At 43.4% G+C, this 26,249-nt stretch overlaps 2 protein-coding genes across 6 annotated transcripts in view; one reads left to right on the forward strand and one right to left on the reverse strand.

Moving 5' to 3' along the window:
• The window catches only part of L3MBTL3 (L3MBTL histone methyl-lysine binding protein 3), a 154,737-nt gene extending 131,889 nt beyond the window's left edge, over positions 1–22,848 (forward strand). For all 3 annotated transcript variants that reach the window (XM_067546733.1, XM_067546734.1, XM_067546735.1), the window contains exons 19-22: positions 9,304–9,392; positions 16,407–16,570; positions 16,896–16,958; positions 21,009–22,848. In XM_067546733.1, the coding sequence (XP_067402834.1) occupies positions 9,304–9,392; positions 16,407–16,570; positions 16,896–16,958; positions 21,009–21,152 (460 nt within the window). In that variant the 3' untranslated portion in view covers positions 21,153–22,848. The remainder of the gene's footprint in view (positions 1–9,303; positions 9,393–16,406; positions 16,571–16,895; positions 16,959–21,008) is intronic.
• A 2,397-nt stretch (positions 22,849–25,245) lies between these two features.
• The window catches only part of SAMD3 (sterile alpha motif domain containing 3), a 74,312-nt gene continuing 73,308 nt past the window's right edge, over positions 25,246–26,249 (reverse strand). For all 3 annotated transcript variants that reach the window (XM_067546796.1, XM_067546794.1, XM_067546795.1), the window contains one exon: positions 25,246–25,842. In XM_067546796.1, the coding sequence (XP_067402897.1) occupies positions 25,558–25,842 (285 nt within the window). In that variant the 3' untranslated portion in view covers positions 25,246–25,557. The remainder of the gene's footprint in view (positions 25,843–26,249) is intronic.

Raw genomic sequence — 26,249 nt, forward strand, 5'->3', positions numbered from 1 at the left:
TTGTAATCTGTCAGAAGATTCAGATTCCAGTTCTTGCATGAACATTCCAGTTTCATTGACACTGACAGTGCAATGTGTGGATAGCTCTTTTAAGTGTTGGAAGTAGCAGAAAGTTGGTGTTCGAATATCCAGAGAAAAAACTGCTAGTTTTTTGCAATAAAGGCCTTCCAGGTTTCATAAAGATCCAGAACCGTATACCCTGCCCCTTGGAGACAGAGGTTGAGTTCGTTTAGGTGAGCAAGTGATGTCAGTTAGAAACATGAGCTTACAGAGCCATTTGTCATTGTCGAGGTGATTTTATTCTGTCACTAAAGCAGGGGAGTTTTGTTGGCGGGAGGAACACTGTAATGTGCACACCTCAACTGTTTGTTTTTTCTCACCACACCTGACTTTTGTTGACAAAACTCTGTAGTGTAGACCAGCCCTCACTCAAAGTGTCACTGCTAAATACAAGGTTTGAACACATTGTTTAGCATATGCAGTTAAAGCATATTTCAAGGGACCATTCAAGCTGAAGTGGCCCTCTTAACACCCCTCCAGTCCTTCCTCCTTCCCCCAATGGTGTACAGGTCTCTGCCGAGCTGGGGGGCCAGGTACACCAGCTGTCTGTGCAGGAGCTTCTGCATCAGAATTGATTGCTTCTGGCTGCTGTCTGATCTTAAAGAGACAGTGTGTGGACACATTCCCTGTGCCTCCCCCTGCCCCCCAACACACTCACACACTCTCTCTCATGCACACACACACTCACTCCCTGTCACACACTCTCTCCTCCCCCCACACACACTTCTGTGGGCTTCTTTTGTTTGTGTTCAGCAATGTCAGTTTGGCTGACAGGGCAGTTGAAAAGCAGCTGTCAATCTAGTAGGATGCCCATGGAACCATGGGATTCAGAAACCTTCATCATGTGATTGTGTGCCTGCCGCATGAGGCATTGCAAACCCTTCCCAAATCACCTTACATGCATTTGCACAATGGATAGCTACCCACAGTGCACTGCTCCCTGTGTTGATGCAAGAGCTGGTGGTGTGAATGCACTCCACTGACACAAGAAACATAGTGAGACCCGGCCACAGTGGTTTAATTACAGCAGTGGCTGTATGCTGGCATAAATTGTCGACAAAATTCTGTAGTGTAGACAAGGCCTTAGTTCTATCTTCGAGTGATTGCTCATATCCATTCCAGTATAGGTGTGTGCGCGCCCTGTGCACAGATCCCTGGAACTTTTTTCCCTTAGCTAGCCCCGGAGGGTCAGCTCCGGCGCCCCCTGGAGTACCGCGCTCATGCCGCGGTACATAGGGCGCTGCTGACCCTGCAGCCCCTCAGTTCCTTCTTTCCGCCAGTGACGGTCACATGGAACGTTTGCCTCTTGCATTCAAACGCAAATAGCATCCCTTACAGTTAGCCTTTGTTGTTAGAGTTTTTTGTTTTGAATAGAGTAGTTAACAGTTAGTTAAGAGTAGTTAGTGCCCTTAGGGGCTAGAGCGGAGCCATGCCTGGCTCCACAGGCTTTAAAGCCTGCACTCAATGTGCAAAAGCCTTTCCTGTTAGCGACCCCCATGATCGTTGCCTCCGATGCCTCGGGGAGCAACACAGGAAAGAGAAATGTAAAATCTGTAGGTCCTTTAAACCAAGGACCCAGAAGGAGAGGGACACCCGGTTAAAGGCGGTCCTCATGGAGTCCGCGCTTCGGCCGGACTCCGAACCGTCGCGCTCCCCGGCGGCACCGAGTGTTTCCTCGGTGCGGAGTGCTCCACCGGCACCGAGCACATCGGCACCGAGCGCATCGACACCGAGCGCATCGGCACCGTCGAGGAAGAAGCGGCGTGAGGCCGCGCACATGGACTCCCCCCTGCTACCGGGAAAGCAGGGGGCCCGACAGGAGATGCCCCAGCCACATGCTGTGGAGAGTACTCCGGTACCGGCATCTCCTCACAGAGAGCCTCCCCCAACTCCTGGGGGTGGGGGAGCACCTCTGCAGGGGCCGTCGACACCGGAGGCTTTCGCTGCGGCTCGCGCCCTTATGGGTCTGACTACGCCTCCATCCCCCCCTCGGCCGAGGGTTCTGGGACCGGTGTCTCGGGGTAAACCCGCGTTGGGTTACCCCGGTGGGTGGAGGAGACAGGAGTCAAGGTCTCCCCCCAGATGGCCAGGGAGGGTCGAGAGTGCGGGCTCCCCTCCCAGCTCCGACTCCCAGTCGTCGAGCTCCCCTACACCGCGGCACCGAGGGCGGTCCAGGGAAAAACGCTCGAGGCGAAGGAGATACAGTTCCGCCTCGAGTGGGGACCTGAGTATGAGCTTTGGCACTCCGGTGCGGAGCCCGGCTACTCATCGTTCCCCTGCACCAACTGCCCCGACGCAGACCAGTCTGCCTTCCGCGGCACCGAGACCCTGGCAATGGCCATATTGGGGGCCGTGGGGTACCCAGATGGGGCCAGGGACCACCTCTGTGCATACCTCGGTGGCCCCACCAATGGCCCCCACAACAGACCCACAGGAGGGTCACCCCTCTGAGGAGGGGTCTAACCCTGAGGAAGGGCCTTCCACGGGACCCATTCCACAATCCTCCTCCTCTTCTCCAGACGAGGCGGCGGCCAGAGACACTAGAGCCCCCCTCTTTGATTTTAAAGGCCACCAGGACCTTCTGAGGAGGGTGGCGGATAATCTTGGTCTGGAGATTAAGGAGATGTCAGAGGAGGAGGATCCCCTATTTGGTGTTTCAGACACACCAGGCCCATCACGCTTGGCACTGCCTGTTCATGAGAGGGTAATGAAAATCGCAAAGACCCTCTGGCAAACTCCCTCCTCAGTAGCTCCCACTCGAAAGGGGCTGAAAGGAAGTACTATGTTCCAAAGGAGGGGTTTGAATTCTTATATACTCATCCCGCTCCAGGTTCATTTATAGTGGATGCAGTGAACCAGCGGGACCCGTCAGGGTGGTCAGGGTAACACCCCTAAAGACAAGGACAGCAAAAAGCTGGACCTTTTTGGGCGCAAGATGTATTCCACTGCGGCCCTACAACTGAGGGTAGCCAATCACCAGGCCCTCATGGGAAAATACAATTTAAACCTCTGGTCCTCGTTACAGAGGTTCTCCTCGGGGATGCCCCCCGACCAGGCCACAGACTTCGCCACGGTGATACAGGAGGGAGTGGCGGTGGCTAGGGCGGCTCTGCAGTCTGCCAGTGATGCAGCGGATACAGCCAGCAGGGCAATCACTTCGGCCATCGCCGTGCGCCGCTGCTCCTGGCTCCAAGCCTCAGGGTTGTCCCAGGAGGTCCAACAATCCATTCAGGACCTTCCTTTTGACTATTCCGGCCTCTTTTCCGAGAGGACCGATGAAAAGCTACACGCTTTAAAGGACTCACGGGCCACCCTGAGATCTCTTGGACTTTACACACCTCAGGCCTTGAGGCGCCAGAACCGGCCCCAGGCACAGAGGCAGCAGCAACCTCCGCTGAGGCTGCCCCCTAGACCTACTCAGCCCAGGAGGGGTAGGGAGAGGTACCGGGCGCCTAACCGCTGCGACAGACAGGGACCCCATCAGGGGTCACAACAAGGCCCTAACAAAGGCAGTGTACCCCATAAGAAGTTTTGACGGGGTGCACGAGGGCGGCACTGCAAGTGAGCCAGCTTTCTCAGGCTTGGCAGAAGGTAAAAAATGCCCAGCCTGCACCCAGACAGCTGACGCTATCTGTACTAGGCCATAGGGCTCTTATTTGGACAGGCGTGTTGGGTCCGCTATCACCCCAAGTAGCCATGACTCCACTGCAGAAAAACCTGACCAGGAGAGACAGAGCAGAACAGATGGAGGCTCTGAGAAGGAAGGGACTGTATCCAGTAGAGCCATGGATAAGTCCTGAGATGATAATATTGTAAAGCTAAGACCCTTTCCTGGCTATGGGTTCCCCCACAAGTCCTAAAGTGGGTCCTCGCATCCCCGGGGAGAGCAGCAGGACTCCTACATGGCTCCCCTTCTTTGCACCATGAATTGGGATTTTCATGATACTCTGGGGTAAGTCCTGCAAAATTCCAAGGACTCTGGGTCCCAAAAAGGCAAAAGCAAATGTCCTTCACAAGGCAGTGATTACTGTTGTTAAATTAGTGTTAATAAACAAATGGGGTGAAAATTAGGGGTTAAACTCCTTTTCTTTGCCTTCTCCCCCAAGGGAGTGTTTGCTGGGGTTTATCTCCTTCCCAGAGTCTCTCTCACAGTGCTCGGTACCACACTTACCCTTCCTCACCCCCCGATCCTGCAGTATGTCTGGGCAGCAGAGAAACCTGTACCTCCTGTGTAGCCCTGCTTCTGGCTGCAGCCTAAGGGAAATTGTGCCTGTCTGGCTTTCAGCCCAAGGACCCTCACTCCACCAGGGAAAGGGACTAAGCTTTGAGGCAGCAACTGAGTGGGAATTGTGCCTTCTGATCATGAGCCATAAACCCTTGCATTGCCAGGGAAGAGAGATCCCTCTCCATTCCATCCCTGCTTCGCAGGCTGGCTCCAAATTAGAGCTTTGAGCACTTTAGGCAGCCTGCAACACACCAGAGGCAGGTGGGAAGTGTGGCTTGTGTCAGCAACTGAAGCCCAAATCCAGGAAAGATTGAGAGCTAAGACTCAAACTCCCACTTATGGAATCGGCCCTTCAATCCCGGGAGTCCCAGCAGGAACTCGCACCATGACCCTCTACTTCGAAGGGAGGTGAGCCCAGAGAGATGAGCCACTAACACAAGGCCTCTAAGAAAAGGTCTGAGAGTCCCCTGTAATGAGCCCCGATCAAGCTGAAAGTGATCTCTAGCTCCATCGGTATCACTGGTACCAGTGGCACTGAAGCCATATATATCGGGTACCCAGGGCATGGGCGGTATCGAGTCAGTGGAGCAGTCAGACTGCCCGAAGACCCAGTGGGCGGGCATCGGCAAAGAAACACCGGTATCGTGAGGGCACAAAAAACATAGAAGATCTGCCCCAGAGAATGCTCCATCAGTACTGGCACTGGTACAAACTTCGGTGCTGGCACCGATGGACTCTGCTGCCAGGTCCGTGTCTCTGATCCCATCAGTGCAAGCTGCCCGGCAGTAATAATCCCCTCTGGTACCAACACCATCCGTACTGCCAGATTTCTGGTGCACAACAGATCTTTCGGTGTCCGACGCACTGGACTTGCCCCTACTCAGTACCAGGGCCCTGTTACCGAGTTCACCCAGAGCCCTGGACTCGCCAGCATCTTCCTGCTGAGCATCGCCTTTCTCATCATCAGAGTCAGAAAGTGAGTGAGAGGACATGGGTTTCTGCTGCTCTTCTCACCCACCATATTGGACTCAATCTCATTATCGACTGCAGGCATATCGTCCACCTGATCCACAGCCTCCCTGGTTTGGTCACCCATGGCACCAACCACCAGGCACCTACCTTATCACCACAGTGGCCATACTGGGACCGTTGGCAAGCTCAGAGACAGCAAGCCTCACATTCTTCTAGTGTGGCATATCAGCAGACAAGGAGACACCCTCCTTCAGAAGCAGCTTCGAGAGCTTCTGAACCCCCTGAACAGGCAAGGGAGGAGGTAGAGGCTGAGGTGGAGGAGGAGGTCACTCCTCAAGTCCACTTCTCGTCATCACTAGACAAGGCAGTGATGCCGTCTCCACCATTGATGGCTGATGATTTCAGATTATTCCAGGACCTGGCACAGAGGGTGGCAGAAGCCCTACATATACCATTACAGGAGGTGACAGAATCTCACCACAGGCTGGTGGACATTTTACATTCTTCCACCTCCTCTAGAATGGCCCTCCCAATTAATGAGGCACTCTTGGACCCAGCCAAAGTCATATGGCAGACCCCCGCATCTGTCCTGCCAACATGTAAGTGGGCAGACAAAAAATACTAGGTGCCAGCAAAGGACACAGAATTCCTCTTTTTCCATTCGCTTCCCAATTCCATCATTATGAATGAAGTTAACCCTATGGGCCATCAGCACCATTTCAAATCCACCCTGTATGATCAGGCCTGGAAACATTGGGATCTCTTCGACAGGAAGGCATATTCATCAGCCACCCCCGAGTTCCATGTAGCGAACTACCAAGCCTTTTTCAGAAAATATGACTACCAAACCTTGGTTCCTTTATTGAGCAACTTCCTGACTCTCACAAGAACCAATTCAAGGCCATAGTTAATGAGGGCCAACTGGTGGCTAAAATATCCCTCCAGTCCGCACTAGATGTGGTTGACACAATGGCATGCTCAATTTTTACAGCCATTGTGATGAGTCGGGCTTCGTGGCTGCGTTTTTCCGGCTTCCCTAAAGAGGTCCGAACTACATTAGAAGACCTTCTGTTTGAAGGGACAGAGTTAATTGCCAAGACGACGGACACATCTCTTCGTTCGTTGAAGGATTCTATAGCAACTCTTCGTTCCCACAGGATCTACAAGAGAAAGTACAGCCCTCAGCTACTGTTCAAGCCCCACTCATCACAACACCCTCAATATTCAGCTCAGTACTTGTCTCAGAGATATTATGAACTGAAGAGGAAGAAGCCTAAGTTCCCCAGGCGAAAGCAGTCAGGATCTAAATCAGCTTCCTCCAAGTCCTCAGCCTCAAAGAGGCAGTTTTGACAGGTTGGTTGAGGTGCCTGTAGAACATTCTCCTCATCATTTCATGTTGGAAAACCCCAACCATCCCTTCAGAGACTGTCTTAACCCATTCTGCAGCATCTGGGAACAGATAGCCTCTGACAAATGGGTACTGGAGATCATCCAGGATGGATACACCTTCCGTTTCTCCTCCCTTTCCCCCAACACCCCTTCCCCTCCCTCTTCAGGGACCCTTCGCATGAGAGTCTGCTACAGCAGGAGATAGATCTCCCACTATTCCATCCATCCTACCTGGCTTCAGAGCCCAGGGTCAGCATTTTATTTGAATATTACCATATAGGTATTGGCCTACTGTGCATAGTTAGTTGGTATTGTCACTAATGAAGCATCTGGCAGCAGGCAGGATGGGATGGAGTGTGTGGAGCACAAGCTGTGCTGCAGCTTTGAATGACCTCCGGAAACTGCAACAGGAGGGGAATAGCATTCCATGTATATCATAACTGTAGGAGATGCTGGTAGCAAAAAGGAAATTATCAAGTAAGACATTCTCCATTGTTGAACAAATTGCATTTTTAGATCTAACACTCAATTTTTAAAAATAAGCACATGTGATGGTTTGCACAAAAATAATCAAGTAATGGTACATTTATTGCACTTAAGTCTTTTGCATGCAAAGTGGTACTTTGCATTCGTATGGCTAATAATTGTTAATGTTGAGTAATTGCAAATAGCTAATAATTCAGTCTAATGTGCATTCAAATAGATATGCAGGTACGTATACAATTTTGCAGTTGAGACCCTAGTGTGGATTTAATTGTTTGACTCAATCCTTGTCCATATATATTTTTTTTCCCCCTATATCTCTTCATGGCTTCATGTTCCAAGTAGTCTTTTTCTTTACTGAGGTATTTTTTGAGGAACTATACAAAAATTTATAAAAGAAGGGTTCTTATTGTGTTTAATCTGTATCTGAGGACTTTCTTCCACTGGTATCATAAATTTGCCTTCTATTTCCTTCTGTTTCAATACTAGGTATCCTGTCTGCAAACAATTACTTATATTAGAAAATTTTGGCTTACAAAGTATTTTCTGAACTTTAATGTGTAAAAAAACTGCAGTGTGTCCATCTGGAATGATCCAGTGATTGACAGATAAATATGTAGGCAGGATTGGATCCAAAAGTATGCTTTAGAAATTGGACAATTATAATTTTAAGGTACATTTATAGCACTTTCACAGCTGCAAAGGAAATCTAACATAGCAAGTACTCAACTATGGAAATACTTACAATTAAGAAACATGAACAGTCACATTTGAGAATTAAATAGTGCAAAATAAACCTAAAATTCTTGTAGTTATAATGCATTTCACCAAACTGGATAAAGCCCACTTTATGAATATTTCTACTAAAATAGCTTGCTGGGAAATAATTAAAAGTTGGCATGTATATTGTTACTATTAAGTTGCTGTGTTAACAACCATTGAGATAAATGGGGAAGTCATGTATCTTGAGAGCGTTCATTTTGCGTGTACAGTCAGTGTACTGCAGCCGTTCATATTCATTAGGTGTTCTCAGCACTTAGGGTTAAAAACTTAATTTTTCTATAAATAAAAGCTTGAAATCTGCAGCAGCTCTTTACACAAAGCATGAAATTTCTTCTCTATATATTTTCATTGTATTTACCTAGTTATTTTGTGCACTAATATAGCACAAGGCATAGATTCTCTGGTTTGCCAAGTTCACTTGTGCAATTTTTTTCATTGAATCATAGAAGATTAGGGTTGGAAGGGACCTTAGGAGGTCATCTAGTCCAACCACTTGCTCAAAGCAGGACCAACTCCAGGGCTTTATCAAGTCAAACCTTAAAAACCTCTAAGGATGGAGATTCCACCACCTCCCTAGGTAACCCATTCCAGTGCTGTATCAGTTAACAGGTGTCCATCTGCCTGAGGTCTAATTTTAGCTGAAAATACCTATATGTATTTTAAAAATAGCTTCTGAGGCCAGGTGTACACAATAATTTTGTCAGTGTAGTTATGTCAGTTGGGGGTGAGGAGGAAAAAATCTCATCCCCTAGCCAACGTAGCTATGTTGCCAAAAACTCCAATGTATACACAACTATGCCAACATAAGGGTTCTTCCAATGCCATTCAAGGATGTAGTATTGTTATGCCAACAGAATAACTCCTTTTGTCTGCATAAGCAGCGTCTACAGTAGGAGCTCTGCCAATATAGCTAAACCAATGAAGGTATGCCAGCAAGCATCTGTAGTGTAGACAAGGCCTTTGATAAGACAAAGGGATCCATCTCTTTGTTATTGAGCAACTTTCCTTTGTGTTGGAGGTGGTGCAACACCTACCAATTAATTGCATTGCCTGCTCCTCCTTTGTACAGGGTACTTACACCTATCTTGATTTGAGTGTTTTGCATTGTGGAATCTCAGATTGGATTTACACCTTTTTAACACAGCTAACACATACGTGAGTTTTATTTACATCCCTTTTGAACCTTCCTTTGAGAATTCCGCTAATAGGAGTTACTACACATCTGCATCAATGGGAGCATAGACTCTATAGAACTTTTGATGTATGTTATTGGTATGGTATAGTGTTCTTTGTGTAAGTAAATGAACTGTCACTATAGCTAATAAGAGTATTTGTCATATTTAAAAGTTTTAATGTAAGTTAATAGAAACTGAATGCCTTGTTTTCCTCAGAGGAGGCCAGCAAGCTAAGGACTCTGCTAAGAAGGAAGAGTGTGAAGAAGAGACAGAAAATGCGCTGTCAACTTTAAATGAAACTAGAGGTAACTCAGCGGCATTTTTTATGTCTGACACTAAGATTTGCAGTGTAAAAATCAAATGATTTGTGTACTACCATTTTGTGATTCAGTTTATAGGCCATATTCACTGTTGAATTAAGGAGGCATAATTCTGTTGACTTCAGGTGAGTTGTGCCCTCTTATGCCAGCAGCAGATTTGATGCCTGTATTTTTTATTATTTTTCTCTGAGTTTGGAAATAGCTGTGATTGCCCAATTCTGAGTTGTAAAATATATCCATTCCACCAAAACACTACACTGAAAGAATACTAAGGATGCAAAGTAAAGCACTTCAGAATCAGGGTTTACCAGAGTTAAGGTTGCCCACACAGCTGCAAAAGGGACCTACGAGAAGGAATCAGGCACTTAATTCCCACTGGGTTTCAATTGAAATTGGGCCCCCAAACCCAGTTATACCCCCTTTGACAATCCCAATCATAGTCCTTACTTGCATGATTACTTAACATTATTTCATCTAGTTAGTATGCACCATGAATGAGGCAGCTGTTCATTTTTTTTATTTCTGTCCTCATTGTTCAGTTAGTGTACATGAAAACAGGGAATGTTTCTTTGGACCCTTGCCTCAATTATTATACATCCCTTCCATTGGGTCTGACCCTCCAGCTTTACACTGGTACAATTCCATTCAGTGAAGTTACAGTTGATTTACAGCAGTAGAAGTCAGAGAAGAGTCAGGCCCATCCACCCATTGAGGGCCTAAATGTTTAATTAATATAAACATAGAGTAAGGCCATTGACTTCAATAGATTTATTCTGGATTACGCTGTAGCAATTGTAAACGTATTTCAGGACAAAAGAAGGCACAGATTTGCAGGACTACAGTCTCATTTGCCTCGCACCACAACCTTAGTCACTGTTTGCTATCTAAGCTGCTCACTCTCAAATACCATGTGGAAAGAAACAGTTATTGTGAATTAGCAAGGGTCAGTCTTAGCTTGTAAAATGATAGGGTGCCTTTTCAGTTAGACTAAAGAAATAAAGACGATGTTTGCTCCATAATAAAAAGCTGAGATACTCTAAAAAGCTATTTGATTTCTGAAGTACTATTTTCATAGTGTGAGATTCTGTGCTCTGCTCTTAGAGGCGCAGTAAAGAACTTGCAGCCCAAGTGTGGAGGGGAGGTGAATTGGCAGTAAGCCACTTTTGCACTCCACTGATCTTGGACTACTCCAGGACCCATGCCTTAATGTAGACATCCCTAGGGATCTATCAAAATTATAGCAGACCGACAGGCTCTCCTCTGGGCTGCCACATCTCCCAGAATCTATTCAGTGCTGATGCTGAATCCTTCTCCTGACATGCCTCTTCTGTATCCAGTGGCATGCCCCCTCCCCCAGGACTTGCAGGAGGAGTCCTTGGACGGGCATCCTTATGGCAGTCTGCCATAGTGCCTGCGTGGGGGAATCCTCCTATGGCCAGAATTAGGGATTTTAGGGTGGTGTAAAGGTGCTGGAGCAACAATGAGGATCTTACCCAGAGTGTGTTTGCATTAGCAGCACCATGCTAATTAATGCTTAAATTCCAGATCAATCTCTTAAATAAAGGTGGTTTGGAAATTGAATATTGCTTGGTTATTTTTAACCAGGGGCGTGTACAGGAATAAAAATTTGACTGCTTTTGGGGGGCACGTTCTTTGCCCGTGCCATGGACCCGGGGCTGGAGGAGCTGTCAGCTCCCCAGGGTCGGAGCAGTTCTGTGCCCCCAGCAATTATTGGGAGGCCTGTGCCTCTTTCTCCCCTTCTCACTTCCCCTCCTCCCCCACAGGAATGCCCCTGGTTTTAAGAGTGAGGCAAAGGGGCTTGAATAAGGACTGAATTAATTTTCTAACTAATTAACAATCTTCTAAAAATGTTGTTAAATATGTTAGTGGCCCAGAACTGAATTTTAAATGTAAAATTAAAACACAGAAATTACATTATTACTTCATGATAACTACTTTTTCACCTGTGCTTATTTCTTGCTATTATTTATTGTAAGTAACAGTGTTTCAGTCCATGTTCATATTTTCAAACGTGTAGCTCTTTCGTTTTTAGGGTTTTGTTCAGTTATTTAACTGTGCAATATGTTAAGTGCTTAAGTCTGATTTTTTTCAGCAGAGATGAAAGTGGCTAAATGAGGGTTACAAACCTTAGCTTGTAAACAACCACAGTTTCATTAACCCACTAGTAGTAGTAGTAGTATACCATGCACTACCTCAGGGTAGGCATCAAAATAAGGCAAAAATGAAGGCAGTGCTTTGTTTTTCATTGTTGTTCTCTTGGTTGCCCCTGCTTCTTTCAAATTTATAACCTTAAAATGTGGATGTTTCAACTTCTCCCACCACTAATTCAGGTGGGTCTCATGGTTCTGCACTGAGGGTAGGTCTACACAGCAACTAGACACCCACGGCTGGCCCATCCTAGCCAACTCAGGCTCGCGGGGCTTGGGCTGTGGGGCTGTTTCGTTGCTGTGTAGACTTCTGAGCCTGGGCTGGAACTTGGTCTCTGGGACACTGTGCGGTGGGAGGGTCTCAAAGCTTGGGCTGCAGCCCAAGCTCGGAAGTCTACACAGCCAGGGAAACAGGCCAGCTGTGGGTATCCTTGTCTGTGTAGACCTACCCTGAGGAGCCCACTTACACCTAGAGCTGTGTGGAGGATGGAGGAATCATCATTGGACTCCATTCTGAACTGGTGTGAACACCAACATTTTTTAAATTATCTGTGAAGGAAAATTCTGGGGAAAAATCATTTAAGGTCATTCGAAACGTTTTGACTTTTTTATTGTATATAATAAAAATAATTAAAAATGGAAAGCCATTTTAAAAAAATTGAAACATTTTGCTCCAGTAATGTTGAAATGGGGGCCTTTTGACAGTGTATGAACTATTTTCTGTCTTTTAAACAAAATGCCAATAAAATCTGAGTTCGCAGAATATGTCAGTTTTGACAAAACTGCATATTCCCACAAAATACGGTTCTGTAATCGTTTCTTGGACCAGCTCTACTTACCACTTTGGATAATTATTCTGTAGAGGATTCTGCAGAATTAGATTTGTTAAGTGAGAACACTTACTTACTTGACTTATATATTTAATTATTTAATCGATTCTTCTTCACCCCCTTCTATGATGCTGTGGCATCATTTACTTAAAAAAAAAAAACAGCTAAGGAGTAGGTATCTGAGTGTTCTAATGACACTTCATGATGGAGTAACGGGTATCTGAGTTTGTCCTGACATAGAAGCTGAAATCTCAACTTATAATAATAAAACTAGATCCCCATGGAATTGTGCTCCAGACTCTGATCTTTCTTTTTATTAACAAAATTATGTATCTCATCCTGCTGGTTGTAGAGAGAGCCAGAGTGTAAACTGATCGAATGCCATCAGCCTGCTTCTGCAGAAATCCTGAAACAGTAGCTCTGAGATGTGTGACCTTACACCATTCATCTCAACCAGAGCCCAGTGGACTCTGAAGTTCTGTGGCTGTGTAATTTGGCATTTTCCCAAGATGCCGTGGAATTCACCATTTTGCTGCATCCAGGCATCCAATATTTTATTTACTTTCTCTACCTTGCCATGCTGACACTTGCCTGAAGCAAACTCTTTTTTCCAGCTTTCCCCACAAGCGGCAGAAAATTTGATTACAGCACATGCTCCCTGCACTGTTCCATGGAGCTAGACAGCAGGGGGCTGAGAAGCAAGAACTGGAATCCAATTTGCAATCGGGAGAGGGGACAAAAGTGTAGGCTGGCTAGCTAGGCCAGTGTTTCCCAACCGGTCTGCTGCGGCACATCGGTGTGCCATCAGGCCTGAGCAGGTGTGCTATGGAATTTTTTTAAAAACTATTTTAAGAGTTCTCTGTGGGCTTATGAATATTCGTGAGTTCATTTGGAGACTATTTGGTGGTGTGCCTCAAAATAATTCAAGGTATCGAGGTGTGCCACAGCAGAGAAAGGTTGGGAAGCTCTGGCTAGGAAACCCAGAGAACAGTGCAGCTGCTGAGACAGGATGAACTCATCCTCTACCCATTCTGCACATTCACCACTTGTCTTAGATTTTCATCTCTCTCATCCTACTTTTGATGATTCTTAGTCATTCAGTTGGAGATCTGGTTACCAAATCACCTGGCAAGAGTTTGTGACTTAATCTTCCTTTTCCCCAAATATGTCAGCTTCGAACAATTCCCTTTCAAGGCAAGTTTGTCATAACATTTCTTACCTACTTAAATGGAAAGCTAGAAAAAATGCTGTATAAAAGCAGAATGGCTCAAGATTCATGTCTTATTGACCACTAGATTATAGACAGCTAGAGATGCTGGGCATAATTCAGATGTGACTTTGCCTAAGGAACACTACAGGGATGTAAATTGCTGTCCACCCCCTCAAAGTGCATGTTACAGCACTTTAGACTCCCTTAGGTTCTCTTCATGGTAAATTAATGAAATAAATATTGTAGTTGCAATTCACACCTTCAGTTACGTTGGCTCCCATACTGCATAAAAAATCCTACCTTAATTAGATTTACACTGACCAGTGTGTAATCAAAGCTAGTTTAGTTCATAAAACAAGGGAACAGGAGAGAAGGCTGTGGAGCAAGCAGGCCATCTTCAGTCTCCATAGTGTATAAGGTACAGCTTAAATTCAAACACTGATAAGGGAGTTTGAATGTAAAAACTAAAACAGAAGCAGCCCTATGGGCCACTCCCAGCAAAACTCAACCTCTAACAGAACAAACTTTTTACATGCATTTTTTTTTCTCTGCCTGCATTAAACTATAAACGTTGCAGGGAAGGGATCTAATTTTCTAAGGATTTTTAAAGAGCTCTGTATAGCTATCGTATTCCTAATATGTCTGTACACATATGCATGCAAACACACACAAATGACATGAAAAACCTTAAAGTTGCAATGTCAGACATTCTAGTTAGGCTGTTCCAGAATTAAGGTTGTTCCAGCTTCTGGGTTAGGAGAGATGATGCATTGTGGCAGTCACATAGCTGTGGTACATTAAAGGAAATAAAGTCCAGCAGGGCAGCCCAGCCCACAGAGGAAAGGAGCATGATGCACCTGAACTACAACTCTCATGAGGCACAGTGTCAACATTTTAAAATAAAAAATTGGTTTTTGCTGGTTCAGTTTTTCAATACACAAAAGAAAAAAAAAATAATGGAAAATGGGCATTTTTCATGAAAAAAATTGTTGAAAACCCAATTTTCTGTCAGAAACACTTAACTGAAAATTTTCAATTAGTTCTACTGCTAAGCATAGAGGAAATGTTCAGCGATATTGGCCAGCTTTACTCTACACGCTTTACTGAGCATATGCAAAATGGCAATTTTGGAAGTCTAATGCTGTAAAATGGGGATGTATTTTCATGGGCAGCAAAAGCTCCGAACTTCAGCACTATCCCCCTACTAAATCTCGGGTTCCAGCTCCAAAACCTGGAGGCTCCTAGAGCTCTCTGAAAAATAGTGGAGGAAAAAATTAGCATTAGCAAAACTACCTTTTTTTTCTCCCCATCCTCATTTTTAGAAACAGCTGAACTGTTTTTGCTGAAACTTTCTGGAACAGCTCAGCATGTGGCAGACATTCAGCATGGAAAAATTCAGCTGAAACAGTTTAAAAGTTTGACAGTTATAAGCTACTGAGAACAGAGGCTTTTAATAGTTAAGGTTGCCTAACCCTGTCTATCAGTGTCACTATCAGCTGTGCTTACATTTTATATATATATGTGCATGTGCGCGCACACAAACTTGTATGGACAAAAATACCGTGACTGGAATAGCAGTTTTGTTCAATACAGGTGGTGGTGTTGAGAACTCCGCTTTGGAGCATGAGTTGATAGAGAATAGTGTAGTACAAGTAAAGACAATTGTGAATAATAGAAATATCCATCAAGAAAGGTGGAAAATAGGATGGAGATACACTAAACGATTGCACAGTGTAAGGGAGAGGATAGTATGCAGAGAGGTAAAGAGAAAAGTGATTACAAAGCAGTGTTTAAAAAGGCAGTCAGGGGATGTAGTTCACTGTGTGCTACCTTGATTCAAAAATCAATTCCAGAGGCTTTCCACAGTTTTACTCAGCAATTGGGAAGGGTTTGGTACCTCTTTGTTTCCAGGTAAAACGCAGACCTGGTTGAAATGAACAGTGGTATCTTGTCTTCAGTTTGAGAATACCATCATTTGAGGCCTGCTGTCCACTTTCTCCTCCTGCTGCAGATGCACATTAATAAATGCTATACTTCTCCAGATAGCACAGCACTCTGCAGCTCTGCCTAGCCTCACAGCTGTGTTGCTTTTGAGGGAGCAAGCACTTGTCTGTCCTGGCATGAGTTACGGACATTTAATTAAAAAAAAAGGGAAATGGACATAAAAAACAAACCAATCTCCAAATGGAACAATTCAGTGTTTTCCAAATGAAGTATATAACTAAAGAGCAGAACTGCAGGGGCCTCGGCAGATATTTTTCTGTGAAAAACACCGAGAATAGATTAAAATGTTTTCTTTCTTAAGAGACATAAATGTTGTGTATCATGGAAGTAGGAGGCCTGATCCAACACTGCACTTTTATACAAGTGCAGATCTGATTTTAATGAAATTACACCAATGTAAAACTGGAATAATTTAGGCCTGGGCTACACATGCAGATTTTGCACCAGCATAATTATCTCAGTTAGGGCTGCAATTTTTTTAAACCAGAATAGTTCTACTGATACAAGCCTAGTGTGGATGCTGCTGTATGAATGTAAAGGTGTTTTATAGCAGTGCAGTTAATTCCCTGTCCTGTACAGGAATAGCTATATCACTACAGAGCATCTTTACACTGTTATAAATATGTCCACATTAGGGGGGATTGCACCACTTTAATTATACCACTACAGATAAAACAGTACCATTTGTGTGTGCGCAGGCCTGTGCATCAATAATGATGAGGATGTTTTGTCATGACTGATCTTGTAAATCATATAGGGATTTAATGGTTATTTGCATCTTTTATAGATATAGAAGAACCCAGCAGCCAGAAGCCTCTTCCTCAGTCAGTTGTCTTGTCTTCCAAGTTCCAAATCCCATGCCTGCCCTTGCGCTGGGAACAGCAGAGCAAGCTCCTTCCAAGTGTGGCTGGAATCCCTGCCAGTAAAGTTTCCAAATGGACTACAGATGAGGTAGGTTTACTTCAGCAGGGCTTCCCTCATAAATTCAGTTTCACAGCCCCAGCTTTCTGCTACACGTGGTACCCGCGTTTTCAGTCTAAAGTGCACAGCAGTGGGATGCTTGCACTGATCGCGTCTCATTGCAGAGCTATCGGAGCTCTAATTTCACTTCATGACGAGTGAATAAAGAGGCAATACTGAAGATAGATTTGAACACCAAGGAGCTATCTCTGACTGGTGAACAATGTTTGCCTTCGCTATTTATCTGTATTTGGGCAAGAGCATTGGGAGAAAGCTTTGGATTTTAAAAAAACCTGTTGGTATGATTTGGTGGCAGGTCTCTGAATTCATACGGAGTTTACCAGGATGTGAAGAACATGGCAAGGTGTTCAAAGACGAGGTGAGTGTGATAAATAAATGGTTTGAAATGTGTTACATTTCAGTATATCCCTGAAATCGGCTTGCATTTGGCATTGATAGGCTATGGCTTTTACCTACGGGGTGATTATACACTTAACATCTGTTACTATCTTGGATTCCAAGGCCAAAAGGGACCATTGTGATAATTTAGTCTGACCTCTCATATAGCAGAGGCCATAGAACTGCCCCAAAATAATTCCTAGAGCAGATCTTTTAGAAAAACGTCCAATCTTGATTTAAAAATTGCCAGTGGAGAATCCACCTCAACCCTTGGTAAATTGTTTTAATTTTAATCAATCATAGGGTTAAATCCTGAAATCCTTCCTCAGGCTGGACTTCCACAGCAGTCAGTGGGAATTTTGCCTGAGTGCAGACTTCGCCTCCAAATCCTGAATTTTTTTAAAGCAACTAAGACCCATTTTCAAAAGTCACTTAAGTGCCTACCTGACATTTGGAAATGAAATTCACATGTTTTTGAAAATATTGCCCTTGGTCTCTAGTAAGAGTTTTGTTAAGAAACAGAACAAGAAACTATGTTGAAAAATAAATTTAACTTGAAAATTAAAAAATAAATATAAATGCATGTATCAGTGTGTGCTCACCTGCACCGCAGTATATCTTTGAGGTCAGTATGAAAGAAATATTGGGATGGTTTGCATGTCATTGAATGGGCAGCAACTGTATAAAAGATAAGACTTGGAGCTTGATTTTCAGCAAAGCCTTGACCAGGCTTCTCCTTTTATTCCTGAAGTTCTGTGGGTGCAAATAATTGTGGTTGCAATTTAAGTAATCTAGACAGAGTTGTGACAGAAATGGAACGGGTCTGTAATAAATCATGGATATATATGTGAGCTGGTTATTGGGATGTTTACTGTTAGTGACTCAAGGTAAGCCACTTCCTGGGAAACATTTAAGACAATGCCTAAACCAGTAAGTATGTACATTTTGGTTCCAACCATCTCCTCCTTGCCAAACTATTTTGAAAAGCAAGGCCAAACTCCATAAACTGACAAGAACAAAGACCCCTGGCTGGATGAAAAGGGACTCTTTCAAGAGTAGTATGGACCACTTGCCTTCCCTGACAAATACCCCCCAGGGACCCTCCCTCCTCAGCCTCCCAGGGATCCCCCCCACCATGGATAGCATCCCCCAACCCGCATATCCCCCTGTACGCCACGGTACTCCCCAGACCTCCACCCCCACGCATGGACTCACGCGCCTTCCCTGGCAATGCCCCCCAGAGACGCTCCCTCCATGCTGGATAGCGTTCCCCCACACACACCCTCCTGCAACCCTCAAGCCCCACACCCCCAGCCCCTCCCACGGCCCACAGCTCATCCTCGATCAGCCCCCATTCCCCCCACTGCGTGTCATCCCCGGATGCTGTATTGCTATGCTTTTTGAACCCTAACTATCGCTTTATTGTTTTGTGCCTAAACATTTCCTAATAATTGTTCAGGGGCACCACACTGACAAACAGATACCTAAATGTTAAGGCTGGCTAGCCTACCAGCAGGGGGATCTGTGGGTGTGAGAGAGAGGTGATCTAACCACTGGTCACTGGGTAAAAGAGGGTGCACCATCACCAGAGACTGTGCTCTGTGCAGAATGTGATCTGGTAGATGTGCTCTAAGGTGGCTTCTGAGCACGTTTGCTGAATTGGGACCTGCAGATGAGGTACGGGGGGTCAGGTAATGACTGCTTTGTGAATCCCACTGGGGCTTAGGCATGATTTCAGGCTGCTCAATGGTGCCAGGAGTGAGGCGGCTGTGTGCATGCTCATTACCAAAAGTTTAGGTACCATGGGGACTTTACCAGTGGAAACCTAGGGAGTTGACGTGCCTAAAAGACTAGGTGGCAGCTGAGCAGGGGTTTTGAGGATCTAAATTTTGGACTTAAGCACCTAAGTCCCATTTTGAGGCTCCACTGTGATCCACAAAACTCCGGCTCAGCTGCTGAACGCTGTAGGTGCCTACCCTCACTCAGCCTGTTTTTGCAATAAAAGTTCTCTCGGCCCCTACCTGTGTATCTGCCTCTGGACATGCACGTTGCTGCCTCCCTCTAGGTTTCCAGATGCCTATCTTCTGCCTAAGCTCCCTCACCCCCAGGATGTTTTGTGTGGAATTAGGTTGAAGGCATGCCTCTCTTCCCCCCAGTTTGTGAACTGCAAGCAAAGATAGCACCCAAGTATGGGCTGCAGGGAAGCACCTATGTCTGTCTGAGGGGAAGAGCTTAGGACACACCCCTCTTATCTGCATCTCTCACTGGCTGCCTTAGGCAGTTCCCATCCTAGCCTGCTGGTTTTAGGAATCACATTCTAAGATGCCTGATTCAGGATCTCAGTGTTGTTCCTCTTATAGAATCATGGAATCATAGACTTGGAAGGGACCTCAGGAGGTCATCTAGTCCAACCCCCTGCTCAGAGCAGGACTAACCTCAGCTAAATAATCCCAGCGAGGGTTTTGTCAAGCTGCAGCTTAAAAACCTCCAAAGATGGAGATTCAACCACCTCCCTAGGTAACCCATTCCAGTGCTTCACCACCCTCCTAGTGAAAAACTTTTTCCTAATGTCCAACCTAGACCTCCCCCCTGCAACTTGAGACCGTTGCTCCTTGTTCTGTCATCTGCCACCACTGAGAACAGCCTAGCTCCATCCTCCCTGGAACCCCCTTTCAGGTAGTTAAAGGCTGCTATCAAATCCCCCTCATTCTTCTCTTCTGTAGACTGAACAAGCCTAGTTCCTTCAGCCTCTCCTCATAAGTCTTGTGGTCCAGCCCCCTAATGATTTTTGTTGCCCTCCGCTGGACTCTCTAACTTCTCCACATCCTTGTTGTAGTAGGGGGCCCAAAACTGGACACAATACTCGAAATGCGGCCTCACCAATGCTGAATAGAGGGGAATAAATCACTTCCCGTGATCTGCTGGCAATGCTCCTACTAATGGATATACCCAATCCATGATTTTTCTAGGTTCCTAGAAATCAGGCATGATGATGTTGAGTGTCACATTGCCTTTGTCCCTTTGTAGATCTGGGGCTTTGTTTCTACTGTTAAAAAAAAAAATACTTGGGTTTAAGTTGTCTGTCTGTTTCCTATATTCACCCTGATCAGACTCCTGGGAGGGAAGAACCAGAGGTGCCAAACCCAGTCAGACATGCTGGGTAGGCATGGTTGATGTCCAGAGCTCAGCCTGGACGTGGGAGAATTGTGAAATTCTGCATCAGACTAAGTAAAGGCATGAAGGCATGACACCTTAGAGGGTGCACTCAGAGAGATCAGACTCAAGAGAGGTGCAGCTAGCCCTGTAACTGTGACAAGTATGTCAGACAGTGCCAAGGTATCTTGATGGCTAAGTGACCTAAATTCACTCAGTTGTTTTGTGCCTATGTTGCTTGTGGTGCAAACTAGTGGTCTGTTATGAATGGGCTGAAAATTTGGCCTTTAATGTTCATATTTGCTCTGTCTTCCACTGTTAACTTCCAACAAAATTAGTAGTTTATAGAAGAATATTTATTGTGTGTGTACACTAAAATAGTAAAGTTACAATAACTGGAAGAAAATATTTATTTAATGCTGTAAAAAATCCTTGTTTAAAGCTGATATAGCTAAACTTTTGGCCTCTGGGAATAAGTTTGTTGTAATGGGGAAGGGGGTCTTAGATTATTTGTGTGGGGGTGGAGGTATTTTCTGTGGAGGCTTGAGGAAAGGAATAGTTGAGAGGTGGATACAGATCGGTGATTAGGCTGAAATCTGGATTCAGAGGACAGAATATTTTTCAAACAGAAACAGGAAATAGGGTCAGTGTAGCTTTGGCTCTAAGCCAAAACAAAAATGCAAATCTGTCTTTAAAGAATTTTCAGCCGTCAGTCCTCTGATTTTTGAATTCAAGCTTCCATGTAGGGTAGTAAGAAATTTTAATTGGCTTACTGGGGATTTCAATTTATATTATCTTTAAATATTTAAAAGAACCACAGCCTCAGACTTAATAGCTTTCTTTGTGTTCTTCACTCATGTTTTGTTTTGTTTTAAAGCAAATTGATGGAGAAGCATTTCTACTAATGACCCAAGCAGACATAGTCAAAATAATGAGCATTAAACTGGGACCAGCCCTAAAAATCTTCAATTCCATCCTGATGTTCAAAGCTGCAGAAAAAAACTCTCACAATGAACTTTGAGATTAATGGAAGTTGTTTAGAAGCCAGTTTTCTCCACTGGAATTCATGTTTTATTCAAAGCACAAAGACTTGCTAGAATTGTCAAGTAAGAACTCTAAGAAAGGAAGAAAAATAAGTCGACATTGGTGGACTATTTATACTCTGGGAGAGCCAGTACACCTGAACCCTTCTGGAATGTGCTTGAGCTTTTAACAAGGTACTGTATAACAACTGCATCAGCTAGTCTTATTTGCCATACTTATGGTGCTGATTCTCTCATGGACAGTTAAAAATACTAACTTTTTCCAGGCATCAAGAAACCCTTCACTAATTATTTATCCTATATTAAAATGAGGGAAATGTTAATGAGCTAAGAATTCCTGAATTATATTTCACATACCCATTTTCCTTTTCAGTAGTCTTTATTTCATATTGTCGAAACAAAACTGATTAGCCAAAAATTAGGCCACAAGTAGCCAGTTGAGACTGTTACAGCTAATGTTAATCTTTTACCTTAGTTTAAAATGCAATGCTTATGCTACATAAGTAACACTTTCCTACTATGTATAATTTTACAATTTATAAAATTGTCGACTTGCTTGTAACAAAACTCATTTGGGATTGAAATTAGCTTTTTTGATAACTCAGTGTTTTTACTTTTGCACGATTACAAAAATCACTTTTTCCACCAGCATCTGTAATGTAAGTTACCAAAAAAACCAATATAGAGACGGCTGCAACAGAAAAATAAAGCTTAACTTCCATAAATACCTTTGGTCATGTTGCACCAGGGTGCTCCTGTCTTTCCGCATAGGAGCCCAATACCTTATACAGCACATAAAGGAACATCTGTATATTTTGAGGTAAGAATACAAGTAAAAAGGAGAATCATTTTCTCAATCTGTACCTGCTAATCTCTAATAGTTATTACAGTATTGGAAAAGATTGGATTGCTGAGGCTGGGACCGCTATAAAATTTTCATGTTCATGAGCCCCTTGACAGTCACCATGATTTAAGAAACATGTTTGCAGGTGGAGGAGTGATTAAAGTGAGGAAGAAAAGGGATATTCAAAAGGAACAAGGGACTTACTAGTTAAGGCATAGATTTCACCAGTTCATTAGCAGGACTAAGGCATCCCACAGCAGGCATTTAAGTAAAAGACCTTTCTTTCTTGGATTGTTATAAGCATGGGGCAAGGTAAGGTGTTGCACAATATAGAACAGATGCACTTTAAGGTGAGAAGGCCTGCCTACCTGTAAACTAGGACTGATCTGGAACATTCCTGAGGAGAATACTCTTCACAGGAAGAAGGTGCATATAGTTCATCAGTTTTCCCCATACGATCTCTTCTTCCTGGTCTCGGGTGTGGGGAAATTGTTCAGTTTTTTAATTCAGAAAAACAGAACATTTCTATCACACATAGGAAGGTTTTCCCAGACTTATCATTTTTCCTAATTTCTCTTTCTTGGGATGGAATTCGTTGATTTTTTCAAGAGCTCTTTGTGCCACTTGCAGAACAGTTAGAGGTGACTGGTACCTGCCATAATTCCACGCATACCAGTGGCAGTCTGAAGTAAGCTGCAGTGCTCTATTAATCTCCTTCCATAGCATTACATAAATAGTATTTTTACATTTTGTTCAAAATTTGTACACTTAAATTACAATCTTACTGTATCTACAATACAAAATAAAATTTGAATGGAAGAAGCTTGTTACATTTGTGTACTTCTCAGTACTCAAAACTGAGCTGTTCTGTATGGCAGTGTGGATGTTGTTAAAATGAAAGCCTTACTCAGTATATTTCAAATGCTTTTTCCTTTTCTTTACTAAAAAGTTAAAAGGATTTTTAAGGGTGTTTGCAGCCTGGTATTAAGCCGGTTGAGGTCTCTGTATGCCAAACCCTGAACTTTGTTGAATACTGTTTAATGTTGGACAGTGATTGGGACCTAAAGTGTTAAATATGCAGAAGCTGGCACGTTGGCAGACAAGAAATTGTTTTTGAAGTTAGTTAAAAACAAAAGTTTCTTTTAAAATTCTTAAATGTTATGAGCTTGTTGGCTGTGCATGCTTATCTCAAACCATTAATGTTTTTGCTTTTAAATTATTTGTTTTAAAGGTTTTTATCTTTTAACACTTTTTGTGTGTGGGGGGGGTCTTATTTTGAAGTTTGTCTTTTCTGTGATTGATAATAACTTTAAAGGTTCAGTGAAAAGATATTTTAAGAAAAAACAAAGTGGTAAAAATGTGTTTTAAATTGTTGAAGGTTAAATTGCTAAAAAAGACTTTTACCTAAAACACCTTGATAACCCTCTTGGTAACAAACTGCCACCTTAATTCAGGGCTGCTATTGCATTAACTGTGAATTAAATCTCGAACCACCAGAACCCAAACTTTTTGTAGTAGTTTTGTTTTTGAAAATTTCCCCCTCATTTTTGCAGTGTTTCTTCCTGTTTTCAGTGTCCATGATTTTTTGTTGTTGTTCCATGCATTGAGATGGCCATGTTTTCCTGACAAATGGTGGTGGTAAAACAGGTGAACAGGATCTGTCAGACTGAAATGCATGTGAATGTTTATCCCCTTTGAGTGTTACAACTGGATGCAAAAGTGATTCCAAAAGAACATCGTTTTATTGCTTTTTTTTAAAGGAAGCGACACACTTGGGTAAGAATGGCAGCAGGCATAACATTTTTCTCCCAGCTTACCCACTAATGCATAAAATTTTCTTGATTGGTGTAAGTGTACAACAGCAAAAGATGGTGGAAGTTTTCCAACTTGATCCATCCTGCGTATACAGCCAAAGAAATAAGTAATAGGAGTCTGTACGATGTTTAAGAACAATGTAACAGGAGCAGTTTTAAGTTTTGTTTTAACAACAAATTAAATGAGTTGTAAATTCGTAAGCTGTATTAACATCTGAATGGTTTAACTGTAATTTTTGTATAAATCCCAGTTTTGGGATAAGAAATTTGCAACTCTTAAACTATAACAAGTACCTTTTCTTCTAAATGCTTAACCGAAAATGAAGTTTTTTCTGAGCCATCTGTGTTTCAGCATCCTTATTCGTCTTATCGTAGCACCTAGGAACCCAAGTCCCATGCACTAGGCACTGTATGAACACAGAACAAAAAGACAGTCCCTGCTCCCGAGAGCTTACAATCTAAGTATGATGAGACGACAGCTGGATACATGGTCAAGTACAAGGAAACAATGGACATTGATCAGCATAACAGAAGCCTCAGTGTTGTCATGTTTGTAGGTTTCATGCCAGAGGATACTTTTAAGATTAGATTTGGAGGTAATTTTGCAGACCTTTGGGGGGCAGTAGGGGAGAAAGTACAAGGGCTTACTGGAACATTTTACAAGTGGATGTTGAAGGCTAGCCTCATGGAATGATCAGAAACTAGAGACTCCAAATTTCTCACACACATTTCAGGGCTCTAACAGCTTTAATACGGTAGAATTTAAATAGACCTCTTAATTCTGCAAAGAGCCAATGCAACGCTCACATTTTTCTGGTGATTTTCATCGCTGCCAGCCTGTTTAAGGCTTATAGGATTGCAGTCTCTGAAACACCAGGGATGCAAGGGCTCCAGGAGTTGAGGGCCATCTTATGGGGAGGAGGAACCTCATAAATGCCTCAGCATATGTGTAGAGTGGGCTCCGTATCAGTCACCGGCCAGCCATTGGTTGCGAGCAAGAAAAACAAATGTGGTAAGACAGGTTCCTCTGATAGCAACACCTAAGCAGTTTTAAAGGCATATAGGAATGTCCCAAACAACTCATTCTTACTATCTTAAGATCCTATCCTGGCAGGTTTTGTTTTTAAAGTAACTTGAAGTAACTGGTAAAAATGGTAAACAATGTCATATGAATGAGTGAATTTCTTCAGACTATACCAAATTGTCATCCACAGTTCTGCTGTCTGCAAATTAGAAATTGGACACCACATCTTTTTTAAATGCAAAATACTTATCACAGCACATTTTCAACACATCCTAATTAGAAAGATTTAACTTCTACTAAAGTAACTCCCACCAAAACATGAATTCAAATATAAAGACTTAACAACTAAAGCAGCAAAATGTTTACTAAATAAAAATGTTTCTTACCTTTGACTTAGTCAAAACTTGATCCAAAAGCTCTTTTTGGAAAGAACTGCCCCACAAGTACAGCTAATTATAAAATTTTATTTTTTCAAGTAAGTCTAAAGTTGCTTTAGAATTTCCATTGAAAATAATGAAAATGCTCAGGTTTTAAAACTAAAAAAGCAGCCAGTACAATAAAAAGCAGAGCTGAGTTATAAATATTAATACAATTCCACTGGAAAGAATTACACCAACTTATCTTCACAACAAAGGATTTCTTCTGACAAAGAGTCAACTGCTCCAAAAGATGTTCCCCTGAGACAAGTGTTTTGGACATCATTAACTGTTCAGACATTCAAGTTCTTCCAGTTTTCTTTTTACCTTTTTTGGGAGGGATTGTGGACTTTTCCTCTCCAAAACCAGTGACTCTAAAAAGTTAAATGTGTTGTGGATCCTTTTTGGACACTGGATACCAAACACATGAAATGCAGCCAACAGAGCAGCCAGAGCCATAGTACAATCATCTAGCTGAGTCAGTTTCTCTTTTTCCACATACAAAGCAAACTCGCACGTATTAACACTGAAGGGATTTTTTACTTCCAAGACTGGCGTCAACACCTTCACCTGAAGGGGAAAAAAAAATTAGTCCAATGATCTTTTGATGTCACAATTCAGTTTACCCATAAATTACATTTAAAGGTCAAGAATTAAATGTCCTTGAAAATAATAATGCTGTGAATTTGGTTAATAAGCCAGGTTATTTGAAAAATTTGGATGAAAGACACTAAAAGACAAGTTAATGTCACTGTTACAGAGACACAGAAGCTAAGGGCCAAATTCACCGGGTACTTACATGCCTAACCTTCATTGAATTCAGTGGGAGTTAGGCCCTGATCCTCAAAGTGTTTAGGTACCTAAGTGACTTGCTTCAGGAGTGAGTGGCAAAATCAGGAATAGAGACTAGAACTGCTGTCTCTTGAGCCCCAGCTCTTACTACAAGCTCACACTCCTTGAAAAGCTACTTGCTGTCC

This window comes from Emydura macquarii, unplaced genomic scaffold (genome assembly GCF_026122565.2).
Source record: "Emydura macquarii macquarii isolate MOO-44397 ecotype Brisbane River unplaced genomic scaffold, CSIRO-AGI_Emac_v2 contig_1146, whole genome shotgun sequence".
Lineage (NCBI taxonomy): Eukaryota > Metazoa > Chordata > Testudines > Chelidae > Emydura > Emydura macquarii.